The sequence below is a fragment of the Xenopus laevis genome, chromosome 8S (assembly GCF_017654675.1).
Source record: "Xenopus laevis strain J_2021 chromosome 8S, Xenopus_laevis_v10.1, whole genome shotgun sequence".
Classification (NCBI taxonomy): Eukaryota; Metazoa; Chordata; class Amphibia; order Anura; family Pipidae; genus Xenopus; species Xenopus laevis.
In genome coordinates, this window is record NC_054386.1 from 94,813,839 (window position 1) to 94,828,086 (window position 14,248).

At 38.9% G+C, this 14,248-nt stretch overlaps 1 protein-coding gene across 1 annotated transcript; it reads right to left on the bottom strand.

Moving 5' to 3' along the window:
- Positions 1-361: 361 nt before the first annotated feature.
- On the bottom strand, positions 362-11,540 carry LOC108700331 (cathepsin S). The gene is made up of 8 exons (XM_041574430.1): positions 11,478-11,540; positions 11,210-11,364; positions 9,452-9,574; positions 7,393-7,548; positions 4,868-5,089; positions 4,296-4,461; positions 3,417-3,519; positions 362-770 (listed from the first exon to the last, which is right to left on the bottom strand). Exons 2-8 carry the CDS (start codon positions 11,339-11,341, stop codon positions 671-673), a joined length of 1,002 nt encoding a protein of 333 aa, XP_041430364.1. The 5' UTR covers positions 11,342-11,364; positions 11,478-11,540; the 3' UTR covers positions 362-670.
- Positions 11,541-14,248: the final 2,708 nt, after the last annotated feature.

A 14,248-nucleotide genomic window follows, 5' to 3' on the forward strand; every position in this document is an offset into this window, starting at 1 on the left:
TCAAATTTGAATCGAATTTGGACTATTCCCTAGTCGACGTACACAAAAAATAGCTTGAAATTCAGTTTTTTTGCATTCGAAAATTTACCTTGACCTTTGATAAATCTGCCCCTTACTATAATAGCTAGTGTTTATTACTCATCTTTCTATTGAGGCCTCTCCTATTTATATTCCAGTCTCTAATTGAAATCAATGCATGATTGCTAGGGGAATTTGGATACTAGCAACCAGACTGCTGCAATTGCAAACTGGAGAGCTGCTGAATAAAAAGCTAAATAACTCAAAAACCACAAATAATAAAAAATGAAAACCAATTGCAAAGTGTATCGGAATATCACTCTCTACATCATATTAATTTAAAGGTGAATAACCCCTTTAGAGTTCCATTTTTCACTCTACTGAGCATGTGCACCTACGCAAAAAAAAGAAGAAGAACGAGGAGGATTGCTCAGTGGTTTTTGAAGAGTAGAACACCAGTGCAGTTTTTTGCTAACAGGAGCAGTGGCCTGGGTATCAGATAAATGAATGCAATCACTCAGAGTGCCAAATGGTAGGCCTAAAGTTTCCTTATCCTTTAAGAAGAAACAAAAAAGTGGCATAAAAGAATTAACAGAAATATTAGCTTGCAGATAAAATGCCATTGGCCCAACTACTCGGCCAGGACCATGCCTCACACAGTTGGATAGACCGCATGCAGGGTAATGCCGCAGTCTTTGTTATAATTTCGAGCCATTTTTATGTATCCGTTGTCTCCAAAGCCTTTTCCCCAACTGAAAAAAACAAACAAAAGGAAATTGTCTTAAAGGGGAACTATTGCGGAATGAAATTTTTATATAAGCTTCAGCATACTGAAATAAGAAACTTTCTAAATACAATCAATTAAATATTCTGCATCGTTTCTGCAATAATCAAGTTTATTTCCACTATTCCTCTCTCAGCATCTGTTTCTCTTCATTCTGTCTTCATTCTGGAGTTGGGTGTCAGATGAATGATCCAATATAACTTATAGGTGGGGGCTCCTTTCCTAACAGATGAATTAGAGCTCACTCAAATAACTGATTCCAGTACAAACAAAATCTAACAAAATAACTGCCTTTTGGACAAATCCTGCATGTAGAGAGACATGATGTCTGGTGATTTTAATAGAGTGATCTCTAATACATCTTCTAGGCAAAAGGAGCCCCAGTACAGTGTTGGACTGGCCCGGCGGGATATCGGGAAAAAACCCGGTGGGCCCCGACCCTCGTGGGACCCCGCCAGAACCATTCTCCAGATATTTCAAATTGCAAAAAATAATTTTTTTCCGGCACTGCGCGTCGCTGTTGAGCATGCGTGCCGAGCGGCGCTGTTGCTGAGCCGACGCGTCTTAGTAGGGGGCAGTCCGACCCTGCCCCAGTATAAGATATATTAGATCATTCATCTGACACCCAACGGCTGAATGAAATGAGAATGAGGAGAAACAGCTGCCGAGAGAGGGATAGCGAAGAGGAACTTTCAGAAACGGTACAGAATTTTTAATTGATTATATTAAGAAAGTTTCATGTTTCACTATGATGAAGCTTATATTAAATTTTGATTTGAGCAATAGTTCCCCTTTAATTGAATCCTATAAATGAATGTTAGTGAGAGAAATGACAGTTGGAGAAAGCTGTACAGTCACAAAGATATAAATGAGCAACCAATGGGGGGGTCAGTAAGTTGATACTTTTCCCCTTAGCAGAAATGTGATGCTACTTTACTCCATAGATTCTTTCTATGTCTGCTGCAATGTAGCACCAGCCAACTAGGCTGATGTAGTATTTCAACATTCATTACTGTCGCACACCCACCTCTCTATGATTATTCACTCTGTGCCCAGCCTGAAGAGTTGGCATCCTCCCAAGAATACAAGGAATAAAAACAACTGGCACTTAAGCAACATGGAACCCCTGCTAGTTTATTATTATTATTATTTATTATTAGTGACGCAATAAACTAGCCACGGTTCCATCCCTCTCGTAAAAGCTCTTCAGTGCCAGCTATTTTTTTCTTCCTTGAACATTTATTATCGACCATATGGTGTAACTCTGTAAAATTCAAGTAGTGATGGGCAAAGGGTGTTAAAATTATTTTGATGTGTATCAATTTGGACTTCCAATTTGGACTTCCGGCGACAATACGTATGCCTATTTTGGCCAAATGTATTAAAGTCAATGTGCGTCTGAATAATTTTGACTATTCTGCCACGTGCCCAAATTTTTCCGACGCAGCAAATTTTTTGCGAATTTATTCGCCCATCACTAGCTGTGAGTGACTGCTATTTAGCACAGCGTTGCACAGGTCTGTATGAAACTCACCGGATTCAACTAGAGGTTGGGGAGATCCAGAATGACATACAAACTCACCCCTTTATGGACAGGCCAGTATGATTTGGCCAGAAAGTGGCAACCCTAGGTGAAGCTTTTTAAAAGCTTTTAAAACTTTGGGTAGGGCTAAGTCTGGGCTGAGAAGAGGCATTGGCAAAAGCAGGGTGGAAAATTACTAACATGTAACTAGTCTAGTCCTACAAACTTGGTGTAGGCCTGTGAAAGGTTTACGGATAATCCTACAACTGTATAAATTCCAAGAGTATGATCGGATGTCCATTGGTTTAGCCCTGGGTAGTTTTCATGCTATTGTCATAGAGTTGGTATATCCCAATGACAGTTTGGTCTATCCTTGTGAATGTTTATCAGTATGATTGGATACAGTCTGGTCTAGCTGTGTGACTGCTCCGAGACAACGATTGGTTACATTTTGTTCTAGTTCTATAAGGGCCCTATGCTCAAACTGGCTGCTGGCCACTTTAAAACTGTGATTTCAATGCAAATTCCCATTTAGATGTGCAAGTTAAGGTGCAGGAGAGGACACAGGTCACCATGGGGCTTGTGCCCTCTGATACTGTACTGTCCATCTTACATTATTTTATTGGGATTAAGGTGCACAGTGCAACCATTCCTCCAAGCAAAAGTGCTGCCTGAATGGGCGAATGGACCTTAATGGGCACTTAAGGGGTCCTGAATAAATTCTAAATGACCCCTACAGTTAATGTGCAGTGCCTTACCTTTTGGTGCATGATGGTACCCTGCACTCCATGCATTCTTATATATATATATATATATAACACTATTGCTTTCATAAATAACTTATAGGAAGAACCATAAATAGATCCTACAACCCACTGTCGCCGTACTGGAAAGTGTCAGTACTATACGTGTGCCTGGTATGTCTATAAGGTGTAGGAGACTGTTATCTGAACAAAGAGATAATATGCATAAGAGTATGTCCCAGTCTATTAAAGCCTTCTCCATTAGATGAAAGGGAAAAAAAGTTAAATGTATACAGGAACCTACAAACTATGAAAATATCACTAAGCTTTAGCTTTCCGTTTATCTTACCTGTTCTTAACCAGCCAATAGGTCATGCCGTTTTGTTTTCCGTATCCAGCCACAAGCACAACGTGGTTTGTATCTTTGGTGCAATGAGGATCGTAGTAAACACCTGAAATTCAGAAGAATTCAAGTAACTTGACTTTCTTGCTATGCTCTGTAACTTGCTGGTGTGTGGCCAGTATACCCACTCTGACAATAGCCAAAGCCAACAGCCTGTGTGACCACAGCCTTTATATATATATATATGAACTTCCCTACCATTGCCACAAACAGTCTGGGGCAGTTTGATCAGATTCCAGCTTAAATTATGTATTTACAGATCCACAGAGAGAACATACAAACCCAACAAACATGGCTTCCTGGTCACTAAAAACCTAAACAGCTAAAAGGCCGCCATACTAATCACTGGGTTCTGGTGAGAGTGGCCTGTATGAGCATGTATTTGGGAAAATGATTACAATCTGTAGAAATCGAAGCAGATAATTAAATTGAAAGATAGCTAAAACGGTGGCAAGTTAAGATTACAGGACTACTACTGCCAAAACCTCAATATTTGTATTTCTACTGACAGACGATGATCGAAGTACCCAAAAAAATATTTCGAAATTCGAATTTTTTTTCATTCGAATTCTTCACTCGAGCTTAGTAAATCTGCCCCTAAGTGTATATGTAACTTGTGTAACTGCTAGTTACTTATATAGTAAATTGTATATAAAAACACAGTCAGAAAGGGCTACTGTCAGAAGAATCTTCACAGCTGAGTGCAGAACTGAGCTGAGGACCCAACAATGTTGTTAAATAAATACATTTTAAAGCCTTTGGCTGTTTACTGGTACTTAGAGGATACCCCTGTTATACAGAGACAGCACAGCATTATGCACCCACCTGACTTGTACATACGGAACCCTTGACGACTGGCATCTATCCAACCAGGCACAGGTCCCACTGTTCCTACAGCTTTCAATAGAGAATCCCCATTGCCAGAAGGTATTCTGTAGAAACGCTTTACCACTCCAACATTGCTTCGCCTCTTCCTTGTGCACTTTCCTTCCTGGAATCAGAGGCTCAGTATAAGGACAACTATTTTAGTGAAGAAGCAGCTCACTAAATGTCCTCTGCAAAGCCATCTCAGCTGGATTTCATAAATATGATAGTAAGTTACCCTTGTGGTGCTACTTAAAGGCCAGTATCCATGCCTTGCTTTAATCTGAATGTAAGAATGGGCCTCTGGCTGTTCCTGTGCCGAGATAGTGGTTGGTCAGACAAAGGGCAGGTATTCAACCAATGAAAACACCTTATTTAGGGGAAGATTTATCAAGGGTCAAATAAAAAAAATTAGAATTTGACTTGATACTACAGAGCAGGCCCAGGCTTTTACATTTCAGCTGAATCTGTTGCCTGGGTTTGACTGATGTTCTGTGTGATTGTTATTCAGTATTTCAGTTGATCTGTATTACCTTTCCTTCATATGGATAAGCAGATTCCTGCCTCAAACCATACTTCCTCATGTATGAGAAGGAATACATTAAATATCCATCTCTGCAGCCGTTGTTTCCTTCAGTAGAGGAACAATCCACCAGTTCCTGTGGGCTGAATGTAAGAAGCTTGCCCGTTTTCTTTTTCCATTGGCATTCCAGAGCCCCCACGGCACTGAAAGCGTAGCTACATCCGCACGTTCCCTGTTGGGATTCAGAAAAGAAAGGAAAGGGATTGACCACTTTATAAGGGCAATTGTTCATGGGTGTTGCCATTGCCTGTGGGGTGAGAAACACAGCTTCCAAAAATACCTTTTTATTGCAGAGCATTTAAACTGCCAGTTCCCAGTGGGGGTGCACACACATCATCACACACATCAAGTATGGAGAACGTAATATTGTAAGCGGTTTTATAATTGTAATAATCAGGTCACTTTGCATAGAAGACTGTCATGCATTAAACTAAAGGGAAAGTGTGAGAAGAGAATAAGGGGCAAATTCACAAAGCGCCGAAGCGCCTAACGCTAGCGTCAATTCGCTAGCGTTGGTCATTTTCATTACTTCGCAAATTCACTAACGAACGCTGGCGTAAATTGGCTAGTATTACTTTGCACCCTTACGCCTGGCGAATTTGCGCAACGGACGTAACTACGCAAATTCACTAACGCGCGCAGTGTACTGAACGCTAACTTTTACGCTAGACTTCCTTCGCCACCTCAGACCAGGCGAAGTGCAATAGAGTAGATAGCGATTGCTTCAAAAAAAGTTCAAATTTTTTCTAAGTCCCAAAAAACGCTGGCGTTTTTTCTATATTATGGGTGATAGGCTGAAAAAGATCGAAAAATTTTTTGGGGCTCCCCTCCTTCCCCCCTACATTTCCTGACTCATGGCAACTTACCTATACAGTGGGCACATGTGTAGGGCAAAATAAAATTTTATTTGATGTTTTGAAGGTTTCCCAGGCATTTGTAAGTACGTATTCCTCCATTGAAATTTGAATTTAAATTTTGGCGCCGTATACAAATTAACCATCGCTAGCGTAACTTCGCTTCGCTTAGTGAATCAACGCTAGCGCAACTTCGCAACCTTATGCTACCCCTGAGCGCAACTTCGGATTTTAGTGAATTTGCGGAGCGCTGGCAAAACTACGCCTGGCGAAGTGTGGCGAAGTGCGGCGAAGTTACGCCTGGCGCAACTACGAATCTTAGTGAATTTGCCCCTAAGAATTCCTTTGAAAAGTGTAAGCAATTCAATACAGCATGAAATGCAGAGCACATACAAAACCCAGTGGAGAAGTGCTGTCTGAATAAGCATTAAGGGGTGCGCTTACCCTTTTTGTCACTACGCCTTTGGGCAAAATAAGAAACGTTGACCCTAAGTGCCTCTCCAGCAAACATGACCTCCTGCACCACCAACAATATTATTGCAATTTTACGCATTTTAAGGTTCTCTGCTTTTAAGTTTCTCTTTAGGATAAAGAGAAAAAGTAGTGGGCATATATATAATACACAAAAGCTATGAATATGTTGTAAATTATATCCTTATAAATGGCTCTTAGTGATGTCATCAGTTATAAATGGTGAGTAGGGATGTCATTTTTGTCACATGACTGACTAAAACGTGTGTATTATAATAAATAAAGTGCCCCTTGTTGGGAAATATGAGGATATTAGAAGTAACCTCAGAGTTCCATGTCCTGTATAAAAACACTCGGCCTTGTACTTTTATGTTGTCATGGAACTCCTCGGTGACTTGTAATATACTTATTTTTTACAATACGTGGTACTTTATTCACTATATGTATATATATATATAATACACAAAAGCTATGAATATCTTGTAAATTATATCCTTATAAACGGTGAGTTCTGATGTCATCAGTTATAAACGGTGAGTTCTGATGTCATTTCTGTCACACGAAGTTCCATAACCTGTATAAAAACACTCGGCCTTCGGCCTCGTACTTTTATATGGTCATGAAACTCATCGGTAACTTATAATATCCTTATATTTTACAAGAGGGGGTACTTTATTCACTAGATATACTGTCCTCAGAGATACCGTCACTCACGAAAAAGTGTTCACTTGCCTGGGTGCAAAGCCACACCAATACTATGCATGTTTTTTTAATAAATTAAAAAAAACTCTTATTTCAAGACCTGTGAGCGCAGAACTTTTTTCCTACATTTATATAGTGAATAAAGTAACCCCTATTGTAAAATATAAGGATATTATAAGTTACCGAGGAGTTCCATGACCATATAAAAACACGAGGCCGAAGGCCGAGTGCTTTTATACAGGTCATGCAACTCCAAGGGTACTTCTAATATCCTCATATTTTCCAACAAGGGGTACTCTATTTATTATAATACACAAGTTCTAGTGAGTCATGTGACAAAAATGACATCACTACTCACCGTTTATAAGGATATAGTTTACAGGATATCATGGCATTTGTGTAATAAATATATATATATATACACACACACACACACAGGTGCACATACCTGATTTTTAACACTGGTAATGCAGCTTCTGGTTCTCCAGTCTATTGATGTCGGTGGCTGAGCGTTTAATATCTCTTCCGGTACTTCGGTCATGTTGGCCAATGGATCGTCCTTGTCTGTGTAACCTGTCATTGTTGCAGCCAACTCTTCACCTGTCTGACACATAACAATATAACCATGATACACAGGTCTGCAATATACACTCTTCCAGTGTGATGTTATAATAAACGATACATAATAAAATCAGGATATCAATGGTATAATAAGGAGAGTATTATTATTATTATAAGTCTTCAGTTTTAAAGAATTTCAGAAGTTTAAAGGGGTTGTGCAATTTTGGTATGATGCAGAGCAGGGGTCCCCAACCTTTTTTACCCGTGAGCCACATTCAAATGTAAAAAGTGTTGGGGGCAACACAAGCATGAAAAGTTCTTGGGGTGCTATATAAGGGCTGTGATTGGCTATTGGTAGCCCCTAAGTGGACTGGCAGCCTACAGGAGGCTCTGTTTGGCAGTACATCTGGTTTTTATACAACTAAAACTTGCCTCCAAGCCTGGAATTCAAAAATAAGCTCCTGCTTTGAGGCCACTGGGAGCAACATCCAAGGGGTTGGAGAGCAACATGTTCCTCATGAGCTACTGGTTGGGGACCACTGATGTAGAGAGTGATATTCTGAGACAATTTGCAATTGATTTTCATGTTTTATTGTTTGAGATATTATTATTTATTATTTGAGATATTTCGTTTTTTATTCATCTGCTCTATCATTTCAGCAGTCTGGTTGCGAGGGTCCAAATTCCCCTAGCAACCATGCATTGATTTGAATACAGGGCTGGAATATGAAGAGGAGAGGACTGAATAGAAAGATGAGTAACAAAAAGTAGCAATAACAATACATTTGTAGCCTTACAGAGCATTTGTTTTCAGATGGGGTCAGTGACCCCCCATTTGACAGCTGGAAAGAGTCAAAAGAAGAAGGCAAATAATGAAAGGAAAACTCTAAAAAATAATGAAGACCAATTGAAAAGTTGCTTTTCCATTCAATAACATACTAAAAGGTAGCGTAAAGGTCTCTGGTCTGTACCAAGGTAAAACCAGGCACACCCTAAATCCAAACCAGAGTCTTTCCACTTTCTACTAGGGGCCGATTCACTAAGAGTCGAATATCGAGGGTTAATTAACCCTCGATATTCGACTAGGAATTCAAATCCTTCGACTTCGAATATCGAAGTCGAAGGATTTAGCGCAGATCGATCGAACGAACGATCGAAGCATAATTCCTTCGATCGAACGATTAAATCCTTCGAATCGAACGATTCGAAGGATTTAAATCCAACGATCGAAGGAATATCCTTCGATCAAAAAATGTTAGCCAAGCCTGTGGGGACCTTCCCCATAGGCTAACATTGACTTCGGTAGCTTTTAGATGGCGAACTAGGGGGTCGAAGTTTTTTTTAAAGAGACAGTACTTTCTACTATCGAATGGTCGAATAGTCGAACGATTTTTACTTCGAATCCTTCGATTCAAAGTCGTAGTCGTAGTCGAAGATCGAAGTAGCCCATTCGATGGTCGAAGTAGCCCAAAAAAAACTTCGAAACTTCGAATCCTTCACTCGAAGTTAGTGAATCGGCCCCTTAGAGTATATATATAAAGTTCTCAGTTGCGAATGTGTATATAATATTATGACATATTTAAGGGACACAGGACTCACAGGCTGCCCCAATCAGCCCTGAGAAGTTTCTTTCCCTGCTCTTAAAGGAAGTGCAATAGCAAATAGCAATAGCTTATGGGTTGTGTATAGATAGGCTAGTGTTTATAATGATTAATGCACAGATTTCCATTCTCCTCCTCAAAATATTGGGAATGTGGGCCAAATAAATTTTATTAAATACCACACCCCCACATCTACAGTATTTCTATTTGAAAACGTTAATTTATTGTTGTACATAATCACAAACAGCTTAACAAATAGACCACAAATATCAGTTCTGTTTATGTTACTGTGCTGCTGGGAACTTAACATCAGGGAATCTTTGCATAGAAGGTTGGAGTTCTTACCATATCTCCCAGATGGTTCATCCCAACCTCGTAAGTGTGGAGTCCCAAGGAATGTTCCAAGTTATGGACTGTGATAAATTTCATTGTCTCCTCCCAGATGGTCCGTCTGGCACCTTCCTCCTCCTGTCAATTGTAAGGTGCTAGTTAGGTATATTAAAATGAATTTACAAACTTAGATGGTGAAGTCAATAAGTGCAGTTGTACTATATACCAACCACTCAACAATTACTGTAAGTTTTTTATCAGCCCACTACTGGTTAGAGAATACAGAATATCTCAAAGCGAAAGTTGTGTTGATCTCACCTACTAACACTGCCGGTCTACGGACTAGACTCAGACTCTAAGGGGTATATTTATCAAAGAGTGACGTTGTAGATGGCCACAGTCCTCTAGAGTGAAATTCCACCAGGTGTATTTCCCTTTCACCCATTGATAAATACTTTTTTAAATATCCCACAGAAATGAATGGAGAGTGGCGGAATTTCACTCTAGAGAACTGGGGCGATCTCGAACTTCACTCTTTGCTAAATATACCCCTAAGTGGTTCCCAAAACAGAGGCTGTCGCTAGGGTCTCAACTTAAAAACCAATTATCGAGAGAATTTTTTTTTACCCCTTTTCTAAACGGAAACCTTGAAATCAATTCTGTAGATTAATTATGAAGAAATTTAGGGTGAAAACTATGTTCTGCCATAAATATTCTTAGTATTATGACTGAATTGTTGATATACATATGGGATCTTTTATACAGAGGCCGTCACCCGTAGACTCCATTTTATCCAAACGATCCAAATTTTCCCTATAATAATAAAGCAGTACTTTGTACTTGATCCCAACTAAGATATAATTAATCCTTATTGGAAGCAAAACCAGCCTATTGGCTTTATTTAATGTTTACATGATTTTCTAGTAGACTTAAGGTTTGAAGATCCAAATTACAGAAAGATCCAATATCCGGAAACCCATTATCCAGAAAGCTCCGAATTATGGAATGGCTCCCATCGACTCTATTTTATCCAAATTTTTTAAAATACATACCTTTTTCTGTGTAATAATAATACAGTAGCTTGTACTTGATCCCAACTAAGACATAATTAATCCTCATTGGAGGCAAAACATGCCTATTGGGTTTATTTAATGTTTAAATGATGTTCTAGTAGACTTAAGGTATGAAGATCCAAATCACAGAAATAATTTGTTATCCATAAAGCCCGAGATCCCAAGCATTCTGGATAACAGGTCCCATACCTGTAAAACAGTATTTTCATATGCCTGTAATCTTGTTATGAGCTAAAGAATGATGAGGGGGCAGTGTTTTTTTGGCCTCAATGAAGAGCCTAATTAAAAACCTCTGATCTGAGACAACTGTGGTTACATCTGTAATTACATTTTAGCTTTACCTTTTTATTTTCTTGTGAATTTTGAGGTTATGAATTGCCTTTCTATTCTAATTAGTAATAGAGTAAGTTAGGTTGAAAAAAGACACAACGATCAAGTTGAACATTTTAAATCTATATATAACCTGCCTAACTGCCAGTTCATCCAAAGGAAGGCACAAAAAACCCATTTGAAGCCTCTCCAATTTGAGTTAGAAGGGAAAATTCCTTTCTGGCTCCAAAAAAGGAAATCAGACCAGTCCCTGGATCAAGTAATTGCTATTATGTTCCAGTCTGTTATTGAGAGAACTTTGGCTCAGAGAGGACTCAATGCATTACTCTCAGCTAAACAGCACTATCAGTATACAAAGCTATTCTCTTACCGCATCCTTATAGGTTTTATGGTGAGTTTTAACCCACAGCTGCCAGTGAGTGTCCAGGGTGGGATCAGGGGATGAGTGAGCCGGGGTCAGTAGGTAAAACAGAGACACAAGGAAGATGGTGGAGGGTCCCATGGTCTTCCTGATACACTAAATACCTAAAGCAAAAATAAAGGGGAGCACAAATAAATTGATCATAAAAAGGGAGACACAAGGCGTGAGAGTTGTATAGAATAGACTGGGTGCATAAGAGAGAAAAGAGATGCTCTACCTGCACAGTGAGAGGAAGATCCTGAGGAGCAGAAGAACTTTCCAACAACCCATTGTGCAGCCAACCTGCAGCTTTATTTACTGCTTTGTCTGGGCGGGTCTTGCATTCCCCACAATGAGGAACCTGTGGTTTCTAAAGCAAATAATACATAAAAGCCATAAGGCGGTAGATGTGAAATGCAGCCACTAATCACAGCTTGGGCACGAATATATATATTCATAGGGGCTTTCATCATTGTGAAGAAGAAAAGAACATTGACAAATTTCACCTGGTTTTTATTTATACCTGCTGCTCATACTCTGCTCATACTCTGCTCATACTCTACGCTGCTCATACACTGCTCATACTCTACTCGTACGACGCTCATACGACGCTCATACGCTGCTCATACGCTGCTCATACGCTGCTCATACTGTACTCATACTCTGCTCATACTCTGCTCATACTCTGCTCATACTCTGCTCATACGCTGCTCATACGCTGCTCATACGCTGCTCATACGCTGCTCATACTCTGCTCATACGCTGCTCATACGCTGCTCATACGCTGCTCATACTCTGCTCATACTCTGCTCATACGCTGCTCATACGCTGCTCATACGCTGCTCATACTCTGCTCATACTCTGCTCATACTCTGCTCATACGCTGATCATACACTGATCATACGCTGATCATACGCTGATCATACTCTGCTGAGGTGCCTCTGTTCTGGTGGAGAATGACCTGTATACGTTGGTGTTTACCTTACTCAATGAATGTGTAGAAACCATGCAAACAGTTTTAATAAGGATTGGTAAACACATTACTAGTATAAAAAGGGGAAAGAAGGAAAAAAGAGAGATTCTTTAAAGATTTTTTAAACTAGATTTTTATTTATTTTAAAACATGAGTAAAGACATAACAAAACCAAAAAAAAAAAAACCAGAGGTCATTATATAAAATTTTAGTTGTATACAGTATATCTAGCTAATGTTGAATACTTTATATTTGCGGCCAAAGCTAAAGTGTCACCACTTATAATGGGGATGGAGGGGAGGTGGTACTAGGGGCCAGTGTACAGTGTAGGGAAAATAAATGGATTTTCAATTTAATTAAATTTCCATAATGGTGTTTTTTCTGATACAACTCTTGATAAAGGTCCTAGAGGTGGACCGAAATGTCGGCCTGTTTTTTAATTATATTAATAATAAAATTATGATTTTAAAGTAAACCTGTGGATAGGTTCCCAGTGTGCACTCATTTACCTTGGACTTTTTTTTTTAAATGATTTCCTTGTGATTTTTCTGTGTAATAATAAAAGATTAACTTGTACTTGAATCCTTATTGGAGGCAAAACCAGCCTATTGGGTTTATTTAATGTTTACATGGTTTTCTAGTAGACTTAAGGTATGAAGATCCAATTTACGGAAAGATCCATTATCCGGAAAACCCCAGGTCCCAAGCATTCTGGATAACAGGTCCCATACCTGTATTTCCAGATTTTTTTCTTAGCCTTGGAGTGCTCCCATAATCTCCATTTTTGGAGCAAGAAAAGTTATATTTTAAATAAATTGGTCTACTAGAAAATCATGTAAACATGAAATAAACCCAATAGGCTGGTTTTGCTTCCAATAAGGATTAATTATATCTTAGTTGGGATCAAGTACAAGCGACTGTTTTATTATTACACAGAAAAAGGAAATCATTTTTAAAAATCAGAAGAACACAAAAAAAACCACATTTTTGTTTAACATAAGATGCCTTTTAACCTGTCTGTGTTAATACTAACATATATTTCCTTTTCATGGGTTACATCAGGGGCGTAACTATAGAGAAAGCAGACCCTGTGGCTGCAGGTATAGGGGTCCCATGAGGCCCTAACTCATGTACAATTTCAATAAATATTGGTAAAACAGGTCAACCTGTAGACATTTTGGAGGCCTGAAAAATAATTGGTTGTGGGGCCCAGTAATATCTAGTTACACCACTGGGTTACTCATAACACCTTATTATTCACCCTCACTTACATTTACATTGGTTATGTCTGTTGCTGAGAAGTATAACCCTGTAACAAGTATTGAATAATTCAGTATTTTATTTTCTGAAGAATTTGTCATGATGAAATACTTGTGGTTTGTCACTTGAAGCAACTTGTGTCCTGTGATATTATCTGTCACATTATCAAATTGATGGTTATCAGCGGAGCTGCTAGTTTTTATCCTTTGGGGAATTGAACCTATAGAACTAGAGAACCAGAGAGCTCCCCCCACTTTACATTGCATTATATGTTCAATACATGAAATATTCTTACAAATATAGAAGTTTTTCACATGATTCATACACAGTATTGGCAAAGAGCCAAAATGGAACATTTTAAGCCAGACTTATGGAAATAAGGGGATAAATATGTAAATTGTTTGTGTTGCTTTGACCAACAATGAATTCAGAACACTTGTTATGTATACAGAATATATAGAATAGATGCTTTTATATTTATAAATGGTGCCCAGTGCTGTTATTATAGAATTTATTTCATTGATGTCACATGATCTAAATAATGACCCCCAAATAAAAAATAGCTTACAAATCCTTTCCAATATCCTTATCATTTACAGTAGGAGGTACATTATCCCTTATAATACATGAGTGATACTCAGAGTTCCCTGTATAACTCAGCCTGCAGCCTTGTGCCTTTATATGGTCACAGAACAACCCCACAGTGACTTCTAATATCCTTATCATTTACAGTAGGGGGTACATTATCCCTTATAATACATGAGTGATACTCAGAG